This window comes from Apaloderma vittatum, unplaced genomic scaffold, assembly GCF_000703405.1.
Source record: "Apaloderma vittatum isolate BGI_N311 unplaced genomic scaffold, ASM70340v1 scaffold11617, whole genome shotgun sequence".
In the NCBI taxonomy this organism is placed as follows: Eukaryota; Metazoa; Chordata; class Aves; order Trogoniformes; family Trogonidae; genus Apaloderma; species Apaloderma vittatum.
Window position 1 is genome coordinate 102,092 of NW_009727922.1, and position 24,171 is coordinate 126,262.

At 40.9% G+C, this 24,171-nt stretch overlaps 1 protein-coding gene across 1 annotated transcript in view; it reads left to right on the forward strand.

Moving 5' to 3' along the window:
- KIF16B (kinesin family member 16B) overlaps positions 1-24,171 on the forward strand; it is a 125,667-nt gene that overhangs the window by 87,168 nt on the left and 14,328 nt on the right. Inside the window, exon 25 of the mRNA XM_009873892.1 lies at positions 21,282-21,365. Coding sequence (XP_009872194.1) covers positions 21,282-21,365 — 84 coding nt within the window. The remainder of the gene's footprint in view (positions 1-21,281; positions 21,366-24,171) is intronic.

Sequence of the window (24,171 nt, forward strand, 5' to 3'; positions counted from 1 at the left end):
CTACACCTCTCACTTTATAGGTATCTGATATAGGCAATTTTCTTTTTGCTGCTTTTGTGTTTTTTAGTTTCTTCTCTCTGTTTATGGTCATACTGGCAAGGTCAATACATTCTCTAATTCAATGTACCAGTTTGTTTCTTACTGACACTTCTGTGTTGCCGTATGTCTGTGTTGTAGGTAAACTTACCGAGTCACATCTAGTACATTAATAGATTTATTGGTTTAACTAGGCAGATGACAGCATTTTGAATTTCCACACAGGAAACGTAGCATGATTTATTACGTTTTCTGTTCCATTTTTGTAAGTTGGGGCAAGTACCAAGTCTTACAGTTATGCCACTCCTCCCTATCCCTAAAACGTGATGCTCTTTGGAGAAGCATAGTAATGTGTTTTGGCTTCTCATACTTGAAAGAAATGTTTAATCATGTTACTTCTTGAAACAATACATCTGTAGCTTTAGTAGTGTCTTATTCCAGCCTTTATCAAGCCTCCGCTTCATGACAACCCTCAATAAGTTATCAGTGAGATTCAAATATGTGTATTTTGCTAAGTACAAAGCACACTATCATTCAGAGGAAGCAAGACAGGCGTTTGATCATGTCACTTCCTGCTTTTAGGTGGGTGCTGTCACTTAAGTGCCTGTTTTGGAAAGCCTTGCAGCACTCCTCTCGTCTTCTCTTGTGTTGAGTCTGCTCCTGCTTTGAGACTTTGGGCACCACAAGGAAATGGCAAGTTTGAGCCTGTATGCAGATGGTTCCTTCTGCTCATCAGCATTTTTACAAACTGCTGCGTCCTTGATTATCAGAGGAGAAGAGCACATTGTGGCGGTTGAAACACATAATATTATGCGCTGTAGTAGAGATTCGGTGTTGGTTTTCTTTGAAGGAATTTCATTGTCAATGTTACATATGTGGATGATCTATGGCTTCCCATATTTTTACCTTTATTTAGAATAGGCTTAATTTTTGGTAATTTTGGATGAGTTTTGAAATGTGAGTAAGAGTTCAGTTTGTTTGGTAAATTGAAAATCGTCTGTCTGCCTCTGCTTATCTGTCATTGATCTCATTTGGGATTTGTCATGATACTAGAATGCATTTTAATACTAAACTTGGCAAAGTTGCATCCTTCGTTACTGTCTGTTAGCCCAAAGAAGCTTGATACTCAAAAGCAATGTTATCAAAATCCATCAGAGTTAAATTTTATTTTGCATAGTTCACCTTCCAACTCTAAATTAATATTTATAATGAACAGCGAAAATGCCGTGGACGTGTTTAATGTATGAGTGTCCTGCTTTTAGAAGTGAACTTTACAGCTCATTAGTTGCTCAGCTCTGAGTTACTACATCAGTATTTTAATAATTTGCTGATCTTGCATTTCACGTTGCTGCCACTGAATTCCCAAAGGAATGCATTGGCGAACTGATTTATCGGGAAGGTTGGTGTTGGTTGTTTCTTTTTTTTAAAAAAAAAATTAAAAAAGGATCTCTTTCAGAAGCAGAAACTATCTAATGCCTTCCAGTCTTACAATATGTCATATATTTTATATACCTGCACATTTCTTCTAATGTAATTAAGTGGCTGCTGACTACTGGATATCTCATTGAAATGTGTCTTATGCAAATTTCCAAAGACTGAAGAAGCTGCAGCAGAGTGAGATTGTGCCGGTGGCAGATCAGTACCAAGCATTTCAAGCATTTAACAGTGCCTTTTTTTTAAGGTCTGCATGATTGTCATTTCCCCAGCTTCGCCTTTCTTATGCTGCTAGATTATTAACAATTCTCTTGTTATTTTTGGCATTTTAATTAAGACCATATTTGGCTTTCAGTTGCAGTAGTCTCTGTGTTGAATTTACTTTCTGATTGTCATTAGTCAGAAACAGGAGCAAGTGGGCTCTTTAATAAAGTGAGACCTTTCAGATCTTCACGTTTTGTTTTCCTCCTTCTTTCTAGAGTGCTGATTTCTGCAGAAAACCTTCCCTTCCCAAGCCCTGGCTTGCTGTGAGGGGCAGCTCACTCTCCCATCTCTGCTAGTTCAGCAAGCTGGAGTGATGCACTCTTGTGCTGGCCCTTCTTAACCCTTTCTTATCTCTTCTTTCTCTCAGAGGAACCTTCTTCTTAACCCTTTCTTATCTCTTCTCTCTCTCAAAGGAAAGCAGAGGAACAGTTGTCTATTTGTCACAAATCCAAGGTTTATGAAGTCCCTCCTTCACTTGGAAGTCCTTAATTCTCCCTTATATCCAGGTATTTAAGCCAGGTTTTGTGGGGCTTTCACTTTAGGCTCTGCTTATGAAGTTCCCTGTCAATCTTCTTGAAACGTCTGTCTGTACACATAAAAATCTCTACGTGGTGTTAAGGGAAGCACCTACTGGTGAGGCATTTTTATTACTGATAGTGATCCTTGACTTAAAATATTAGTAAATCCATGGAGACCTGCCAAAGAGAAGTTGGAAGATATTCTTGCATTTCTAAAATCATTCATGGAGATAAGGACATGTGTGTGTAGGCAAGATTTCTCTGCAGGAGTGATTTTCGGTTGTAATCGAGCCAGCTTCTCCTTCCGCTGGTCTGGTTTTTGTCATCTGACACGACTGAAAGGTTGTATAGTATCTGTGTCTGAAACAGCAGGAACATCTACGCAACCTCAAACCTTGAACCCAAAGTTGCCAGGTGATCTGCCTCCATCCCCGGCTGCTGCTCCCGTGGGGGAAATGCCTGTGCGCAGCACATCGCACCAACACATCAACATCGTGAGTCTTGGAGGTTGGGATTAGAGGCTGTTGCTTGGATGACAGGGTTTTTCAGGTACATTAGGCATTGGACAGTAAAGATTGTATTTTATAACTGTTAGGAAAAAAATATCTGATTTTTGTTTTTAGTGCTCTGGAAGAAAGACTGTCATCGGTAGTGTCAGTAGGAGTTATATATTCTCTTTATTTCTGAAGGTAATACCCTCTGCTTCTCAGAAAGCTTTGTATGGCAGTGCCATTCTGTTTGAGTGAACTCAAGACTCTTGTCAACGGGAGGAGTTAACAGCCTGCTCTTTGCTTTGCCTACCTGCAAGAATTGCATGAAACTCAAAGAGCACAAAATATTTTTCAAGCTTTTCAGAAATACGATGTGACTATTTTTGAAACTGAGTTGCATTCAAAACATTTGTTGCAAGCTTATTTAAAAAAATAGTTTAAAATATTTTGGATTTTTCAAAATTCAAAAGTAATCTATCCATTTTGTGCTGGAAGTATTTTGCATCTGAGAGAGACAAGAAATGTTTTGTATCTCAGTGAAACCAGTTCCCGTTTCATCCATCTGTACTGTCTGCAACCACCCAACATATCATGTGTACATTTGCTACTAGAATAGAACAGATTCTGGTTTTGTAACCCTTGCATAATTTTTTTTCCACTCTTTTCCAGTACTACTTATTTTTTAGCATAATGCTTATTTTTTAGGAGTAATTCAGCTCTTTGATTATGAATGAAGAGGCATGAACGTAACCACCACTGACTGATCTTGCTGTCCTTTCCTTTTGCCTTCATACTCCTCTTTTTAGCAACTGCCAGGGAAGGATCTCTTTTTTTGTTGGGTTTTTTTTTTTAAGCAGTCCATACTTCTGATACTCTCTGTAAGTAAAAAGTGGAAGAAATCTTCCATTCAAAGCGCTGGCACAAGAAATGGTGATAATCACAGAATCACAGAATTGTTAAGGCTGGAAAAGACCTCTGAGATCATCAAGTCCAGCCTATGAGTTTGAGGTGAAGCTATTTTTGGAGAGCGTTCTTGGATTTTGGAAGAGATTCTCCCCAGGATCTCTGAGAAGAGAAACGCAATTTTTGACTAACTTTCAAGACGTGGTTGGGTGCGGCTTTGGGGATTTTCATTTTCTCCCTCGATCGTCTCAAGGACAATGAAGCAATTTCTGTGTATTTATACAATTCATCATCATCATGGCTGGGCTTCGTGAACGAAGATATGAGAAGGGCTCTACCCACACTTGCTACAAGCTAAAAGGGCCGATGCGGGACAGGCGAGTCGGGTTGCAAAAGGCACAGCGGAAAGTCTCCTTAGGTGGTGTTGGCGAGGCACGGTTCTTTCTGCGATGTCTTTTCTCCTCGAGACTCATTCTCTGTGTGTTCTCAAAGGAGGCATCAGCGTTATGGATAGTGAATCTCCACGTCTCCTGATTGGAGGCCAGAGTAATTCTTATTATTTTTAAAAGCCTTATCATCAGAGATGCAGAGCTCTCCCTCCTCAGGAAGAGTACAAATACAGAAATTAAACCAGGAGCAGAGCAGGAAGGCAGCGGACTCGCGTGGAGCTCTTAGGGCAGCGTTTCGGCTGAGATCTTGGCTGTCCGGCCCCTCCGATTGTGGTTCGCAACTGTGCAGCTGTAGCATTTCATTAAATGCAAAATTTATGTTAATCTCCTGGGATTACTTTGAAAGGGAAAAGGATGAGGAAGCAATAACTTTGAGGCACTTGGCGTGCAGGGCTGCCGAGCCTGTTACTCGTGAGCTCCTGCAGCTTAGGAGCTGCTTTGGCAGCAGAAGTCAGAAGCTTGTTGCATCAGAGCTGGCTGGCCTGAAGCTCTGCTGGTTTTATCGTTGGATTGTCTCATTTACTGGCATCAGTAACTGTATTTAATTCATATACAAGATCTAGGTAGTATGCTCACAGTGAATGCATGATTTCTGGACATTTGGATTCTTGTAGTGTTCAGTTGTAAGTAGTGTAAAGCGCTAGAGCTTTAAAAATTTCAAAGGTAATATTTGACATGAGTTTGTTCTGAAACCTGCAATGCTTATGCCAAAGCCTCGATTATGCGGTGACTGGAGTCCTAATCCATTTGCAAGTTCAATGATTGTTGAGATTTATGTTTAGAAACTCTTGTGCCCAAGAAGCAATTTAAAAATCGCAGGTTGCGTGCACGAGAGAGAGCAGGATGTAGCATAATGTAATGATCATCAGGGTAAAATCTTGCTGCAAATGCTGTGTCATTATATAAAGAGTTTAGGTTTGTCCATATATGGATTCTTAGTTCAAGTTATTTCAACCTCTAGAAACTACGAGACCCTCAGTGAGCATAGTCTGTGATAACACTTTAAGTATTATTTCTGTATTTGAAAATTTGAATAAACAAACGTTGATGTGTTCTGCCTGGACTGGAATGATACTTCTGGACATTAACTAGCAAATTTGGATATATGTTTTTTTAAATAATAATATGTACTGTAGTTTTTGTTTTATACAATGGAAAGACATAATACAGTGACAAATTTAATATGATGTCCTTAGGACAAACACTAAGCATGCATGAAGAGTCAAAAAGCTTCATTTGTTTGTTTTTCTGGAAACTGTATATTTGGGCATAGATTAAAATGAAAATTATTAGCAACATTGATTTTCTTGTAAGTAGTGAAAGCCGTGACATATATTAAAATAATACATCTGGCACATTTCTAAGTATATAGAAAAGCATTTAGAAAATAGTTTTGGCAATATAAACCCTAGACTAATGGCAGACCTTAATATTTACTTTCTAGCCTGGAACTTTTTTAGCCTTAGCAACACCTATTTTCATACATACTGAACGAAAAATAAAGTAGTAATTTTTAGAATACATATCTGTGGATAAAACCTTATAATACTATTACGCAAGCATGTGATTATAGCCTTCACCTTTATTCAGTGTAAATGATGGTAATTATGGTATAGATAATTCTAACATGCGTATTCTTGTCGCCTGTAATAGCCAGGATGTACATACAAGGGAAGCAGATTTTGTCATATACGTGTTTCCAGCTCGCATTCCTAATTATAGTGAGAGCATTCTGAAATCCTACAGGTTTATATACGTAGCATTTCCATATCAGCTGCAGTTTGCCGCTAGTTACAGAAGTGATTTAAAGGTAGATCCTTAAATGCTTCATCTGGCTTTTCTTTCTGCAGCACCAGGGTTCTTCAAAAGAAAAGTTAGCACTTTGCTCAGTACATCAGTCTATGTCTTGGGTTACAATATGTAACCAAAAATGTGTAATTCTATTTTCATCCGTTGAAACCGGCTGGAAGATATTTTTATTTCTTGTAACTCCAGGGGCAGGTGCTCTCTGTTAATGGGTAATCATGGGTTAATGATGGGGGCAGTCACGGGGAGCTGCCCCTAGCCCGAAGCCGGCCGCCCGAACCTCGGCCCTGCCCTGGGGCGGGTAACTGCGCTCACGGCCTCATGGAGCCATGGTGCCGCGGCCATTTTCGCCATAGGAGGACTGGACCCGGTCCTGTCGCCACCGGACCCCTCTACCAGATTATCTCTACTCCAACGGAGCCGCATCTGCCACTCCAGGAGGACTTTAATTTGGATTTATTTGGACTTTTTCCCAAGTCAGGTCGTATTCTGACTCTGTCAGAGATTCTGGAATCATTTTTTTTGTTGTTGTTTTTCTTTTCTCTGTACCATTACCTTTGTAGTTTGAAATATTCTCAGTAAGGAACTGGTATTCCTATCCCCATATCTTTGTCTGAAAGCCCCATAATTTCAAAAGTATAGCAATTCGGAGGTGGAGGGGTTTACATTCCCTATTCCAAGGGAGACTCTGGTTTCCCCTGTCTTCTAAACCAAGACAGTCTACAAAGGAACAGGAGAATTTGTTCCCGTAAGTAAAGTGTGCAAAACAGCACGGCTAACTGTACGATGTAGCTCAGTGCAAGTTTGATTTCGGGGCAGAGTATTGATTCCACGTGGTCGCTCTGAATTCATAGTTGCTAACCAGGACTGGAGCATCTGAGGCGCTGCAAACCCCCTGGCGTGTTTACTTCCAGCACAAGACACAATTCCTAATCTATTTCTAGTGGAAGAATTAATTCAGCGTGGATTTTTTGTGTTTGGTTGGGTTTTGTTGGATTTTTTTTTTTTGGTCATAAAGCTGAATCTGAATGTGTAAGCGCCTTGTGCAAACCTGACTTTAATTTGTGATTATTGTTGGTTTGAGTGTTGGATTTGTGCAGCCAAGTTCTCTTGGCTTGGTCCAGGTGATTCTGCAGAAATTGAGTTTCTCTCTCTCCTCCTTTCCCCTTCTCCCCTCCTTTATTTTGATCAATTATGAGGCCTGTTTGGTTTTGGGGTTTTTTTTTGATCTGTCCTGAGCAGCTAATGAAGCCTGAGACTTTCCAAACTGTTCTCTGGGAAAATGCCATTATCTTTATATTAAATTCAGCACAAGATTAACCTGCAGGCAGACATCAAGTGCCAGGTTTCATGGGTTGTGCTGTGCAGAATTCTGATACACCAGTAATACGGGAGAGGCAGTTCAGGAACCGTTTGACGGAATAGCTGCTCTAATTATTTCATAATCTGATTTTTGAGGCTCTGCTCAGTTATCTAGTGAATTTGTATAATATCAAAATACTCGTGTTGTTTTACCAGTAAAATAGTTTCAAATGGATGATAGCTATCTGCTAGAGAAGGATGCCTCCGAGAAGAACAATTCCTCGAGGTTTAGGCGCTCACTGAAATTCATCCGTTTCTTTTCTGCTCCTGACTGTCGGCTTCAGGAACGCTTTAGGCTGCAACGCTGCATCTCTGTTTTCTTTCAGCTTGTTGAAAGGCAGAGGGGAAGACTGGAGTTTTCGCTGTTTCTTTCTTTTTTTCAATGATTGCCTTGCTTTGGAGGACTTTAAGGCTTGTGCTCCATCAATCGTTAGCTGTTATTGATACTCTCACTGTCTTCTGAGGGTTTTGTGAAGAACAACTTGTTCTCACTTGGTCAGGGATGTGCTGCTGGATTAAGTGGATGTTTTAAGCAGAATCCTTTGGTTTCAGTCAATTTAGGATATGATGACCCAGCTCTAACTGTAGTTTTTGGGAAAACACCCTGTTACTTTTTTTTTTTTCTTGCACATTTAGACGTTATTACTGACACAAACGCAGAAGTGAAGCTGTTACGATAAATTTATTTACTGCCTAATCTGGAGGATTATACCAAGCTTCCCTTGAGCTTCACGTGGCAGCTTTTGAGCAGGATATTACAGGCTTGTCCTGTCTTTGGAACCACTGGAGAATGAAAAGGGAAGTTCGGGTTGCAAATTTTGCAGTACAGTACAAGAATTTAGCTGTTATTTTGGCATTGCTACATTATGCAAAATGACTGACCTGTCACCTAAACAGGTTTGAGAGAATTGCTACCTGATGGAGGCCCCATTCAGGTAAGACTGATGTAGTCTACAAGAAAGAAAAGCTCCTGAAAAACAGTTTTCTAGACTGATGTAATCTGCAAGAAAGAAAAGCTCCTGAAAAACAGTTTTCCCCCTTTGCATTTGACAACAGTTGTTACATGTTTTAATGTGTGTTTATTGCTTAGAGTTTATCTGGCTGCTCTTGGAGACTCAAAAATGATAGATTTTCATGCTGAGGTGTTGACCTTGGCATTCACACTTCTGGGGAGTGTAAAGGTTAAATGGAAGCGCTGTTCCTCATCTCCGTGGGCCCCATTCACATTCACTATAGAGAGTTTGGTGCCTTCATGCAGTGTTTTGGAGCATCTGAAGTGAATCTCCTGCCCTGAACTTCAAACCGGAGCATCCTACAGAGCTGACAGGGAGCAGCACCAAGATCATCGGCGCAGTTCCACAAGGGAAGACAAGCCAGGAGCTGATGGTGGCTGCAGCACAGGTTGTAGGGGGAACCTCGGTGGCCAGGACACAGTCCCAGCTGTACCTGAGCAGGGCCGGGATGGTGACAGTGACCATTGAGACCTCTGGTTGACAGTCAGGGATCAGGGCGAGGTGACAAGTCAGGTCCAGGGTCCATCCAAGAGAGACCAATTGCTGGTGGAATAGTGAGGGCCACTAATCGTAACTGCAGTCTTCTGTTGTAAATACCCCCTTTTTTTGGTATAAGTTAGGTTACTTAAATGATGAACTTGCTTTTTAAAAAAACCTGAAACAAAAAAACCAACCTCCCACCAAAACCACCCTATGGGTTAGCATTGTTAAAGTCCCTTTTTGTCTAAGGGTCTTTTGTAATTACTAGTTTATTGTGTTCCTGCAGATGAGCTTTCAGAATCAATATGGTGGAAATAATACTGCATTTCCTAATAAAAATGTGGGTTGACGTCAGAAGAGAGGAAGAAAATGGATTTCTCAGATGTGTGCAGCTGATAATATAGTTTCTAAGTGAGTTTCTCCAAGGCTTCAGTTTTGTATTCACAATGAGATCTTCCTGTAAGGCTCTCAGGATATTTTTTTCATTTTTAAATACATTAAAAAAAACCCCCACATCTGCAAGGGTCTCTTACCATCTGTCTCTGCAACACAGAGCATACAGAAGGCTCCATCTTACATGAGGGAATTGTCTATCCTGCTACAGAGCCCAGAGCAAGAAAGCTCAAGCAGTAAAATTTATTAGATGTCCCTGCATGACAAAAATCAATAAAATACGATCTCTTGCGGTTTAATATGAAAATAAACATAGAGAAGCAGTGGCTCTCAGGAAGAGTATTGAGCTGCAGGTATAGAATTGAAAATATCAAGAGGAGAAGACTGAAAGTGGAGGATGTTGTCCAGTTTGCTGTGGGGTGTTTTTCAGAACCAAAGCCAGGAGCAGTTAATAGCGTGGAGGGCAAGCTGTCTGGTCACAGCTGAAAAACAAGATTTGTTAGGGGCGTGTTGGTGAAGTGAGTGCTGGTGAGATGAAAAAGCACGCTTTTCACAGGTGCCGAACGTCTGGAGCCAGTGTTAAAACATTCAATTAATTCATGGGTTACTATAAATGGTTATGATGATAAAAAGAACCAAAGCTACAGTTCTTTTTGTCTAGTTTCTTCTATATTGAATCTGTTCTTTTCTATCACGCTTCCTTGTAGGTGCTCCTGGGTAGTAGTGATATTTTAGCGATTTGTGTTGTGCAGGGCTGTTGGCAACGTGGGCATGCTAAGGCTGTTCATGAGTACGTGCTATATTTTGGATTTCTCTCAGACTGCATCTGAACACTGCATGTCATAGTCTTGTTATGATTTTTTTTGAAAAAAATGCAGCAGAGCTTTAGCAGTATTTAACAATCCTTAAATTACTCACTCTACTTTTAATTCTAACTCATTTTATTTTTAAATTGGAATAAACGAGAATACCTTTTCAGTTCAATTTTTGAATAGTACCGGTATTGTTAAAGCACTCACAAGCTACTATATTACAGGGTTTTATTTACATATGTAGAGTAGCATAATTTCCATTCTGGTTGTACCTGAAGGCTCTTATATCCTATAACTCATTGTAAGGATGCTGTAAAAAAATGTGAATTCTTGCGTCCTTTAGCTTTCCCCTGCTTTCCTGGCTTACTGAAACTTGTGTGGGTGGAGCAGCATCACTCGTACACGGGCTCGGTCACATAGTTAGTGCTTGTTGAGGAGAGAAATGTTTTAGCCTTCTAGAAAGCCTCTGATAGACAGTGATTGTGAAATTACTGGCATGTAACCCAAACCCAAACACTTGCAATAGTTAAACATCTCTCTCTTTTCTCCCTTGCCCTGAATAATGATGTTGACTTTGATACCACGGGATTTTAATCAAGCGTGTCTTTGGGTTTTCTGTGTATATGTGATGTATACATGGGTCTCGCTTTCTCAGCATTTATCTTCCAGTGTTTGATCAAGAAATTTTATTACACTTGGAAGCAAGTAACTCTTCTCACCCACCTTCGTGACTCAAGGATCTCAAGAGCAGTACTAAATAGGATATTGCTCATGAAGCTGGTAGTGACAGTGATCTTTCTGGTCCCCACAGTTGCTTTTTCCGTCCTGCAGATTCAAAATTCTTGGCCAAGAAAGCTCCTGCAAATCTTTTTAAGTTTGTTACATTTAATTAGTTATCTGTCATTTTAAGCTTTACCTAGTGTGACAACAGTGATAATGGGAGGAAAATCCCAAATTTGTAGGAGGCTTACAGCTGCTTTTTAATCCTGTGATAAAGCAGCTAGTTCTGTAATATCTGTAAGACTAGACATAAGTAAAAATTTATGTTTAACCTGTGTGACTATCAATCACCTCTCCTGTTGGAGGGGGAGGCTAAGTAGTTCCTTTTAAGCTTCCCATTTGCCTGCTTGCACCGTGTTTTCTCCGCTTTTATCGTTTTAAAAGACGCAGAAGGCTAACTAACTTCTTATGATCAGTCCATTTTTTTTTTTTTGGTGAGAGTTCCCGCTTTATATCACTAACAAATCACACTTGGAGGCACACTGCGTGTTTGTTTGCAGGTGTATTTCTCTGTGACAGCTGTTCTTTAAGACCCTGAGATCTGCCGTTAATTTTGAGTAGTCACAGAGGCATCCATCTAGTCAGCAGTAGAAATTATTGCCGCTCTTTGATGAGTTTTCATTATTAGCATTTCTCAAAGGCAAAAGTGACTGAAATTTATGGCTTTGGTTGCCACACGAGACGGGGATGTTTCATAAATGCTGCCAGATGTCACCGAGATGAGCTCGTATGCACAAAGCGAGTCTTTTGGGGAAGAGCTGTTAAAACTGCTCTGGCGAATTCTCCTCTCTGAACCTGTTTCTGGTGCTTAAGTCAAACGATCTTGTGACTTCTCAGTGCGCAGTCGAAGCCATCTGATGGCCAACGGGGCATCAGGAGGAACATGGTGCGGAGAGGGGCAAGGCCGTACACAGCTGCAGCGAAGACGTACTTGGACTATTGCAGGGACGCTCCCTTAACCTTGCTAGAAATCCCAGTGGGCAGGTAATGAATCAAATCCCAAATAATTTTTGAAAGGAAAATAAACCCCGCAGAGAGCACTAGAAGAATTCTTTTTACCTTCTTTTTGAGAAGTGGGATTTGAGCCATGCATTGATGAAGATTGATTCATGCGGTGAGCTTTGAAGACATGACCTTGCAAACCCAGCAGTTGTTGCCGTTTCTTGAAAGAAGGAACTGAGCACCATGACCTGAGACTACATGAAAAAAGTTAATGTTTAGTTTGCAAAATCGTGAGAAATTTGTCTGTAGGTTCTCTAGGTGAGCACGTACCCTTGTCTTAGACCCTGATCTGCCACATGGTGCTGATTTTTTTCCCCCCAGTGACTTCTGTCTTGAAGCAAGAAATAGATGAACAAGGGAACAAAATCAAGGTTGTGAGGACATGATGTGTTGCAATTTTGTCCTGCTTATTTTTTAAATACATGTAGGAATCATATTTAATGATTTTGGAGTTTGGCTGGTTTACATGTGGGCTAGTGATGTCCTTTGGGTTGGTGTACGCTGTTTCTGCGCCATCTTATTCTGCCTTTCTACAGCCTGCGTAGAGAACTTAATATTTTCTTTGACGTTTGGGCCGATTTTTGTCCCTCTTTCCTTGATTGATAATCCTGAGCTATTCAGGTAGTGGTTTATATTTAGAAAGATACTATAGCTGTATTAGTTTCCAGTTTCATAGAAGAAAATAAAATCCCAAAGCTGTATAATTTTGTAGAGCTGTGAAAAGTTTGTACAACCTTTGATACATCCTATCGCTCATTTTTGCAGTTCTGTATTTAAAAGCTATTGTGCTTCTTAAAATGAACAAAACAATGAAGTAGTTCCTCGAATATTATATTGACCATTGTTTATGGCTCTATTTTGGTATGTTATTATTCTGACTAGTCTAGAAATTGCTTTAAGGAAAGAAAAACACCCCTGTAATGCAAGGTAACTTCTTTGGCTGCAATTAATGTGATTTTTCTCAATATCAGGAGGCAGACTAAATGGAGTTAAAATAATGTGATAAACAGTGGCCTCCGCATCTCGCCATAGCTCTAAAAATGTGTATTGAGTCTAGGTCAGCCTGCTTGTTTAAAGGAGAAACTTGGATATGAGGACTCTCAAACCTTTTTGATAAATGCAGGTGATTGTTCGATAAGCAGGTGAACGCAATTCAAAGACCAGACACAGTGAAATACAGAAAAGAAACCTTCAGTGTCCAGTCCTGCTTGGTAATTTTGCATCATCAGAGAGAGGGTTCAAGGAGATTCACAGGTCAGTTTCTTTTTTGTATTCTCTGGTGATGAATGAAGTTGAAATATTCTTTGGAGAAATAGTTCTGTGTGTCTGGGGAAGGTAACTGGCGTGTTGGGAAAATCTTCAAAGTTCAGAGAGAATTATCCAGAACTGGAGACAGCAGAGCCGTGAGAATTTGGGCATCCTAAGAAGATGCTCGTGTGTGGGTGAATCCTGAGACGATCTCTGGGGGTTAATCACAGCATCCTGAATGTGAGGGGACTTGCAAAAGAGCTGCATCTATTTATGGGAGGAGATGGAAGTGCTTGTGCCTCTTGGCGCGTCTTGGTGCCAGTATGGCAGGGGAATGGTGCAGAGGAGGTACCTATTTATATAAATATGGGTGATGCTCCAGAGACATCTGGAGAACTGTAGGCAGCCTGGGGAAGCTGCAGAGTTACTTCTCTGGCAGGTTAACCCTAGCAGGGCCTCCAGGACGCTTTGGCTTCTGCGGGGTGTGTTCTGGAGGGGGGATAAGGCAAACCTGGCTGCCCAGCCTGCCTGCACTAGGGGCCAGGCAAAAAGCAACGTACGAACTGGGAGCCGCTCCTGCCAGCTAAATGTTCAAAGGCTCAATCAGTTCTGTGGGCAGTTAAACCTTTGGCACAGAGCAAATAGGATGGAGAGCAGGAAGAAAATAGTGTTGTCAGGTACATGGAGCAGAACAGCCTCCTCCTTGAAAAAAAAGGCTGTGCTGTAAAAGGACTGGAAACCAAATCGTGGCGTACGTTGTATACAGGAGATAGCAAGAAAAAACCCGCCACCAAAACCTTCCCAAAAAAACCAAAACTCCCGTTACAGCACTCTGCAATATGATCTGTCTTGAGTTTGTCAGAAGGGGGATAGTTGCTGACCGATTTATTTAGGATTTTTCAGAGTAGCCTCCCTCAAGGAAGGCTCACACCTTTGTGTGTGTTTGAGTGAGATCCAGCCGCGGCAGCCTGGGCTGGCAAAGAGAGACGACTAACAGAAGGCTGGAAGCCTGCAGCTCTGCTGGAGGAGCTGAGGGACAGCAGGGATGAGTCTAAAGTAGCTCCTGAGGTCTCAGATACACTGCAAAGACCCAGGGAGCAGAGGAGCCGGAGCAGAGTCTGCTTCCCTGAAAGCCAGCAACTGTGTGGGGCTGGTGTCAGGGACCTTCTGTGGGAACTCCTTTGTGGGGACCCTGCGTGTAGGAGGACTGTTGTGTTACAACCTTTTTCTAATTCTGTTTCCTGGTCAGTTGAGTTTTCTTTTGTTCAGGAGGTTAATTATCCTCGTTTGTCATTATAATAAATGGTGGCTTTTGTTGCTGTTGAGAAACTATTCAGTCTTCTCCAAGGAGTTTGCGCTGTTAGAAGGTTGATATGGGTTCACCTCGGAGCTTTGGCTGATTTGTTGCCCAGATATCCTGCCCCCAAGAATATCAAATCCATCTCCTCTTCTGGCAGATAGTAGGGAGGGTGGCGTGAAAAAAGTGTAGCAGTAAAACAGACAAGTGGGAAGCTGTATAGTGGAGGGGAACGTGTTGGAAAAGATGGAAGAAGAAGTAACACGAGAATCTTTGAAATGGAAGAAGATAGGAGGTGACAAACCGAATATCCAGAAAATAATCCCCTGGATATTCCTTCTCTTAAAATAGTTGGTAATGGAAAATATTGTCTTTATTCTTGTCATCTGAGGGCATCGCTTAGCTGTAGCGTAAATACTGGGGAAGAACTGTAGGGTTTACCTGATGGCTTGTTGGTTCGGGTTTTTTTTTAGAGGAGAAATTAAGAGTTTTATTCACTCATACATGGAAAAACATTATTTTAATTTTGAATTGTGTGAGTTACATCACCTGAAAATGTGGCTTAGATGATTTTAAAGTTGTTTGGTTGGTTTCTTTTTTAGTGGATAGTATATGTTCAAATGATTTATCTTCGATCTCTATTTGATTTTTAGGGTTTTTTTTCAGAATTTATAAAGTAGACTTTAATCTGTTCATTAAGTGTTAAACTTCTTTCCCTTTGCTTAAGACTATTTTATGAAATCGGGTAGAATAGGTGGTTTATTTCAGACTAAATATTAGTAAAAATACAGTATTTCTTTTCCTCGTTGTCAAATCCCTAAGTATTTAAGAATACAGCTTTGGTCCAATTTCTTTAGAGTCTGGGATTCTTAGTACATCTTGAGAAGTTGAGGCTTAAGTTACTTTGTTTAAACTTCAAAAACTAAAAGTAGGACATTTTTTTCTTTCATTACCCACTGCAAAATCAAGTCAGGTGCCGCCACACCGGCTGCAAAACTGCGCCACGTTCTTCCCTTTGATTTTTCTCATCTGTGACAGAGATTTCTGGTACAAAGGATCAAAAGTCAGACATGCCCTTTGAAAAATGAGAAAATTCAGAGTTGTAAAAGTAACATGAGAGTTAAAGACGACTGACTTTTTTAATTTAATAGTTTACATTTCCTTAATTTTCTTTTTTCCCCTTTTTCCCCCCATTTAAATACATCAAAACATTGAAGTACAAAGAGAATTTGAGATGAAAGATTAAAGATGCTTCCGCCTCCATCAATGTCTGCCCTGTATTTCTTAAAAAAAAAATCTTTTACCATATTGTAGGCACTGAAACATGGATTTTATCCACCAGAAATAATGAGATGTTTCAATCCTGTAGATTTTTGCTTGATGTCGGAAAATGGCACTTTTTTTTAATGTTTAGGGAGCATAACACTTCGAACAATTTCACGCTTCAGAAGTGACAAGCCTACATGACTGTATTATGTGGTATTTTACTTTCTCCGCTCTATATTGAAATATCATCTGCAAAGTACTGTGCAAGACTTTTTATTAACATATTATGTCCCAGTGTAGCATAAAATACCTGAACTGAATTAAATCCAGCAGGTCCCTAGCAAGCTTCAGCTAATGCCAGTGAAGAGTCTCCTACTGAATGTAGTAGAAATTCAAGAACACCCTTTGAATGCTGATGAGTTCGTTTTCTAAGGGTCCTGAGGTGAGAATGCATCCCAGCCTGGACGAGCCGTTGCTGATATCGGAGCCTTCCTTTCTTTCCTTTCTACTCTTTTGGCTTCCAAATGGCCAGTATCCAAATTTGCATCTCTTCCTGGGGCTCAGTAGCTGAAGGTTGTGTAGTTTCTCTTTGAAAGAGTACAATTCCATGTAGGTGGTGCTAGGTATAGGCTGTTTGCAGGAGTAGGTGAATTTTAAGGTCAACGAGTTATATATAAGATAAAATAGGTGACTAGAAAAGGGTCACTTACTACTCTGGCACCTACTCTTACTTGCATTGAACAACTGCCCATGACTTTGTTAAAACCAGTCTCCTGGCTGAAATGTGAGACAAGTAGAAGAATCCATTAAGCTGTTTAAAATTCACTAGAATAATATTTGTTAGGTATGAAGCACTTTCTGCTTGAAGACTGGACTTAGTACTCTCTGAACTCGATCATAGTGATCTCACAAATACTATATCATGGTAGATAAATGCTGTTTCTTAGAGAGGAAATTGCCGAGACGCAGACAGATAACATGCCCCCAAGTAAAACGAGACCCAGAAATAAAACACAGCCTTTTTTTATTATGAAGAAATTAGAGAGTAAATTGCAAATGACTGTTTGCCTCTCCCTAAGACTGCCTAGCAACGATTGCCAAGTAGGATAAGCATCATTAAATGTAAAAAGTGTAATGTCTAAAAGACGTTAGCAGTGCTGAAACGCTGTCTTGAGGTGTCTCTGTGCTATTTTAAAAAAAAATCTGGCTTTACACTTTGGGTCTGAGAGTAGTCCCAGCCTTGCCCACGTTATGTGAATGCACATGTGTGCACACTGCTATGCACCCAATGGAATTTGTGTTGTAGTGATGCTGTAATTAAGTACAGTAGGGAAATGCTTCTGCAGCCAAAATAAAAATTAGAAATCTTGCACAGTGCCCACAGAAGCTTCTCAGGAAATCGTTCGAGCTCTCTCTTCCTGTCAGGCTGGGGAATATGCCTCTTAATTTCCCCTGACAGAAAGCACATCACCTCATCAGCAGCCCTGGAAAACGACAAAACATCCCCACCGACAAAAGACTGACTGCCAAACACTTTCATTGCCACCGCAGCAAGGGGCGCAGGGAGAGGACAGACGTGCTTCAGAAATTTCAGGGAAGTAGAATAATTTACCTTGCTACCTTTAGAGTCCCGCTCTTACGCCTTCCTTGTATTGCCACAGAACATTTGTCTCATAATAAAGGTGTGACCCTTGAAGAATTAATCTGAGACAGAGGGTACGCGACTATTTAATTCTAGAAAAAATTATGCTCCTGAATCTGGATACTGTGAAATTCTCGTACGGTGTTTGAGCCAAGGCAAACATCTCGATGCAAAATCTATACCTGCAGATCGTGTCCGTATTTCAGTGACAGAACAAACGTGGCTCAGCCACTTACTGTGCTCGGTGCACTAACCTGTAACCTGAAGTTACTGTGCAGTTTCTCAAGGGGTTGTAGCACTACTCATAACAAAATGTAATGAACTTATGAAAATACTTGCTCCTGCAGTTTGCCTTCAATGTGCGAAGTATTTTAAATAAACATCAAAATTCTCTTGAATTGTGTTTCTGAATCACACATTCAGAGTCTGTATGTCAAATGATACGTCCAGGAGAGGGGATCTTTATGGCAACATTTATTTTCAATGTGTTCATATTACTGGGCTGCTGTTCTTTTCTTTTTAAAAAACAAAGTTACGATAAGCTGGGAGCATTTTGTCATCACTCCGCGTATCTGTGGAACTTATGCACCAGCATGTTTTTCCCCACACTAAAGGAGTATAAGTCAAAGTGACAGAGATCAATGGTGTATATATTTAAGCACACCACCTCTGGTAAATATATTAATATTATATTTTTATATAAATATACTACAATGAATCAGCTTCCCACTAGAGTGAAATTACACAGTCAGATAGACAACTGCATAATTCATATTGCTGTGTGAATGGTTCTAGTTTTCATATTGCAAAGATAATTTTCTGACTGTGAACTGGGTGGAAAGTGGTGCAGTGATGTCTGCAAGAGCATTCGGACAGTCTAAATGTCAAGCCTGGAGAGTTTTGACTGTGTCATTGAGGTGGAGATCAGACTCTTGGCATGTAGTAGAGTGGAAGGTATTGGGATGATTCAGGGCTTCCAAGAGTTGCTGCAGTGATGATGAAATGTACGGCCAGCAGTTTTTCTGTCGTGTAGTTGGGTGGTCATCTGTTGGGTGATAGAAACGCTCTTCACACGTAGATGAGGTGCTTGGGGACATAGTGAAGCTGGCATTGCTAGGTTAACAGTTGGACTCAATGATCTTAAAGGTCTTTTCCAACCTAAAAGATTCTGTGATTCCATTTTTTATTTATGACGTCTGCCAATCATTTGGCCACCAGAGGAGCCAGAGGACACTTGGGAAGGTGTGGGACACGCAGTGTTCCAGCAGACCTGAGCCTGTGCACCTCCTGCCTCCCGCCCTGTAGAGGTGATCACTGCAGTAGACGATCAATCCTTTGTAACGTAAAATGCAAAATCCTCCCCAGTTCCATATGTGTCTGTGTAGGTATATTCTGGACATGCGTATATGTGTTACAAACATAACTAACATCTATGCGTGTGCCAAGCGTAGTTTGGCACGTTGGTGTTCTCATTTGGATGGAGGTTTTTATTATATATAGTTCTCTAAGTTTAGAGATCCAGGTCCTGACCAGCAATGAAATTACAATTTTCATTTAGGTACATGTTAGACTTGGAACATTTCAGAGCCAAGCTCACTGGCTGTGGCCTTTCTCTTGCATGTGAAATTCATGACTGTAATAATGGACATTCGTTGGCTTGGTTTCAAAGATTTGTGTGTGGTAGTGATTTGGGAGTTAAGAAATGTTCTAACTATGTGAGTAGCTACTTTGGTTAGAACGAGTTTGGCAGAACTTACTAGCTTTAGAAAATGCAGCTGTTCCTTCTAAGATGTATCTAGAAAGCTAACAGATTGGGAAGACAACTTGCCCATCTCAAAGTTCTGTAGAATTGTTCCCCAAATGCCTGTTAAAATAAAACTTAATTTAGATAAAGAAATCATTCCTGATTTTAACTTTCATACCTTGCTTTGACTCTAGAGAGTATGTCTGAGGCTGTTGTTGCAGTAGAGTTTTTTGATTTGTGCAAATTGTTTTTTAAGAAACACTGTTTTAAAAACCTGTAATGGAAGTATTTATTAGCAAATAAGTATAAAAACAATCTCCCTAGAGCCAGGAGGGAATTGTGGTGGTAGTTGGTTTACGTTGTTTGTTTCTGGCAGTGACTATTTAATAAAATATAATTTCTGCAGGGGTGGGATTTTGAAGTCCTTGAAAATACTACCACTGACAATCCTGTATAGGTTAAGGAGTGAGTAATGCAGTGAAAATAAGTCCCAAGGACATAATTATAGGATGTTGTTTGGTTGTGTACTGCTTGTCCTGCCAACATGAAGAAGCTGGCATAACTGAGAAGAATTGTTTGGAGAAATTTGAGGAATATAATTGGGGCGTGCTGGTGAGATTTGATGCAAAGGAAAGATCTCTTCTGTCTCCTCCGCTGCCCCACATCGGTTTATATCTCTCATTTGAAGATATTTAGGCATTTCTTTAAAATTAGCTGAGATAGAGTTGAACCAGAGAATGGGGATAAACGACCGTATTGCAGAATCGCTCTGTATTTTAAGGGTGTTTACATTCAACGTTTATAGTGAAACTCCTCATTTAATTCAGTATATTTCTGCTCCTTGTAGCCAGCCACATACAGTCCTGTATGTGCCGACGTACTAGAAAATGATGCATCTTGTTTATTGTTTCGGTATCATCAAATACCATGGGGAATTCGTGCAGGAGACATTTTTACACAGGGCTTTCACTGGCAAAACAGCTCCGGCAGTGCCAGTATGAGGCTGCATATTTCTGTCTCGTACAGTGATTGCTGGGAAGAAGTTGGTTTTGTGCCTTCAAGTGCAAACAGGACTATGTGGAGTGGACTTGCTTTCTGTGCAGCGCTCCCAGCAGCAGTGGGTTAGCAGACCAAGTAGCAGATCAAGTTCGTTGGTACTTGTAACCAACTATTGAGTATTACACAGGGACATTTTTACACTGGCAAATCAGCTCCGGCAGTGCCATATGAGGCTGCATATTTCTGTCTTGTACAGTGATTGCTGGGAAGAAGTTGGTTTTGTGCCTTCAAGTGCAAACAGGACTATGTGGAGTGGACTTGCTTTCTGTGCAGCGCTCCCAGCAGCAGTGGGTTAGCAGACCAAGTAGCAGATCAAGTTCGTTGGTACTTGTAACCAACTATTGAGTATTTGGTGTGTTTTCCAGTTATAGCTGTCCGGAATTTGTTCATCTCACCCTTATAGCTTGCCATAGTTCCTACAGAATAAAAAAAAGAAAGGAGACCTTTGAACACCACTGTGGAAGAGCTCCTAAAAGGACAGAGCTGAATAGTTATTTTCAGGAGTTGTGCTGCTGCCTTGTTTTCATTTTCAGTGTTGTAAATGGGATTTTGCCTGCTCACGTAGATTCTCTTCAGAAATTAAAGATATCTGCTTGCACCATGGACACACATTTGAGTGTGATTTGAGCTACAGTCAAGTTACAGCTCAAGAAATCCTGCTTCCCATCTTCTTAGCTGCTATCACAGTGTGGGTGCGTGCTCTTGGCCTGTCCCTGCTGTGAAGGCAGAAGCCGTAGTTCAAAGCACAACGGAAAGTCCCTCAGGTCCAGCTCGTGTGTCAGCTGGATTCCAGCAGTGCCACCTTCTGCACTGTAGCTTCAGTGATGGCTCTTAGATCCAGTGAGCTTACATTTACGATACCACATCAGAAAAGACAAACCGCTAACACAAGAATACATTTGGATAGCACAGCTTTTGAAAGACTGAATGCAATCTTTTAAGATAGAATTTCTGAAGAGATCCTTCTTCCTTTTTAGTTGGTGCTGCGACATCAGATTCAGTTTGCAACTTTGTCTTTATGCGAGCAAACGGTGGCACTCTAATTCCTAAATTTGCTTTCTGTCACTCATTTGTGACAAAACGCGTTGTTGTCTTAGCAGTAGTACAGACCAGATCGTAATAATGTCAGTAGAAATGCGTAATGTGATATTTGGTAGTAACGTGTAGCGTAGCTCATGAATATTTGGCATTTTCTTCTTCACGGCTGCTTCATACTTTAAAGAGAATTTTCTCATTTGAGCTTGTCAGTTCTGATGCTGATTCATCCTTTAATGTCTTCCAGCTTGCCACTTTAGAATTCCCTCCAAAGAAGCTCTTTGGAAACAAGGATGAACGAGTGATTGCAGAACGACGGAGTCACTTAGAGGTAATGCCAACATTTTAACAGGCTTCTGCAGTGTATTTAGGTGGAATATGCTCTGCTTGACCAACAGAAACCATTCCCATATGGTCCAAGTTAAATTGTTTGTAAGTGTGAGGTTAACTTGCTGCCTCATTTAACACAGGAGATGGCAGCAGTAGATTGCAAAGTAATGAAACATGCCTTAAAAAATTAATTAATCCTCATCTAGGAAAAAAAGCATTTCTTTAGAGGTATTCATAGGAGGTGTATTTAAGGGGAAAGGTTGTGGGTGAGGTAAGTATTCACTGTAGGACAGATGGTCTCTGTGCAAGACAAAATTAAAAAAAAATGTTGCTACTTTAAATGCAATTTACTAGCTGAAGTTTTACGTTTTATCATAGTTACTATATCCAAATACCTCATGGCAGAAGGAAAGTGGTATTTAGGCATATTTGAGCTTTATTTTTTTAAATCAGCTTTCTGAAAGTGTTTTTTCTTTCAATTAATTTGAAAAAATATTTTTTTTGCAGACAAGGTTACTGAGTATATGAGCATTTGGAATTTTTTGCTTGTTCTGCAGTGCCGTGTGGATGGCAGAATTTCGACTCCTATCACACTTTAGGTCTTTGTATTTCTATGTTCATGCATGTGTTATTGCAGCCCCGGGGCAGGAGATGGGGTTTTGGGAAAGAAAAGGTGTGAACAAAGACTAAATCATACGTCCCACAACTATATTGTAGCCACATGGGGATTACCTGATCATGCAAGTCATTAAGAATTGTATTCTTTGTAGAGCTAAGTAGCATTAAGTAGAGGTTTAGAGAAATTAATATACAAGCAGATTGCTCCCAACTGGAATTTTTTCTTGCATGTTTTGAACTTTTTCTATGTGCTTCACCTTCTCTTTGATCTGCCAACAAAAACATCCTCCCGCTGACTTTTGATGTGAGGCTATCTTACATGTAGCACAAAATGTAATCTCCTTTTTTTGTTGTTTGTTTCATGTCCTCTATAGAGGGTATAAAGGCATAGCCACATTACAGTCTAGTAGTCAATTAGCATAATTCTGTACCAGTAAGAAATTTAATCCCTTAATCCTTCTGACCTTTAATTGATTTACTAACAGATTTTACTCTAATGTTTCTCAATGTTAAAACTACTGTGTATAGTAATGCTTTGATCATGGTCATAGAGTTCTTATACCTCTCTGTATAGTCAGTTTTTAGATTAAAATTAAATTGTATCTATTTTAACTGAATTAAGTCATTACAACTTTAGTGCCTGTATGTTTTGCAAACATGATAATAATTATGACTATCGGGGAGTGTAGTGATAGGACAAGGGGAAACGGTTTCAAACTGAAGGGTGGTGGATTTATATTAGATATTAAGTGGAAATTCTTTCCTGTGGGGGTGGTGAGACATTGGAACAGGTTTCCCGGATAAGTTGTAGATGCCCCATATGCACAACAGGGAGTGTTCAGGGCCAGGCTGGATGGGACTTTGAGCAAGTTGGTCTAGTGGGAGGTGCCCTTGCCCGTGGCAAGGGAGTTGGAACTAGAGGATCTTTAGGGTCCGTTCCAGCTCAAACCATTCCATGATACGGCCACTGTTTGCATGAATATATTTTGCCAAGTGCCATATAGCACACTTGGCCATGCCTAATAATAACCACCTTAAATGGTGATGATTTCCAAAGTCACATCCTCAGTTACACGGGGAAGGTATGTCATCATCATGGCTGAGCTTCGTGAACGAACATGGGAAGGGCTCTACCCTGACTCGCTACAAGCGCGCTGATGGCTAAAAAGGCCAATGCGGGATAGGCAAGTCCGGTAGCAAAAGGCACAGCGGAAAGAGTCCTTAGGCGGTGTTAGGGAGGCACGGTTCTTTCTGCATTGTCTTTTCTCCTCGAGACTCATTCTATGTGTGTTCTCAAAGGAGGCATCAGCGTCTCCCGATTGGAGGCCAGAGTGGACACTGATGGGAGTCACTATGGCCAAAACTGAGGTGTTGTTTCAGGGAGTTCTTTTATCTCCTCTTTGGGGCTCCTCTGTTGCGGCAGGCGGGGGGGGGGGGGGCACAGAGGACCACCCTTGGGCACAGAGCACAACCTTAGGGAGGCAGCGATCCTCCATCCTGGAGACGTGCCCTGCCCAGGGCAGCTGCGTCCTCAGCAGCACGGCCTCAGTACTGGTGACCTCTGCCCATTCAAGGACAGTGACATCAGTCACGTTGTCACTCCAGTGGGTGTTTAGGATTGTATGGAGGCAGCACCAATGGAAGCGTTCGAGGAGTCACTGGGAAGGTATGTGGCAGGCAGAGAGTGTGGTAGGGGAAGGTGGCCCAGGCACCAGTTCTGTTTAAAATACTCGCTGTTACTGCCTGGTGGCTTTCAATCTGATATGAACCTCGAGCATGCTTTAGTGGGCCAGACAGAAAGTAGTAAACGGATGGATTGGCTCTGTAAGGGGTGTGGTTTCTCGGCTTTTTGACCATAGCACATTCCTTACGTGAAAAGGTGAAAGCTTTAGACTTTGGTAACAAGCAAAAGCATGGCTTGTGTTCGGGTGGTTTTCATACCTGATCCGGTACCTTAATTTGCTGAAAACGCTTCACAATGGCTTTCAAGCCTGACAGGTGATGTGTTATTATAGCTGTAGTATGGTATAAAAGTTGATTTGGTAGTTCTGCATGGTTGGTCAAGAGCTGATGAGCTAATACAGCATTTTCAGAAAAAGCAGAGCACAGCTTCCAAGCCAACAATAAACCTATATTGTGACCCAATGTCTGAACTGACTTTATTGACTAAAAATAGATGACAGCCTGAC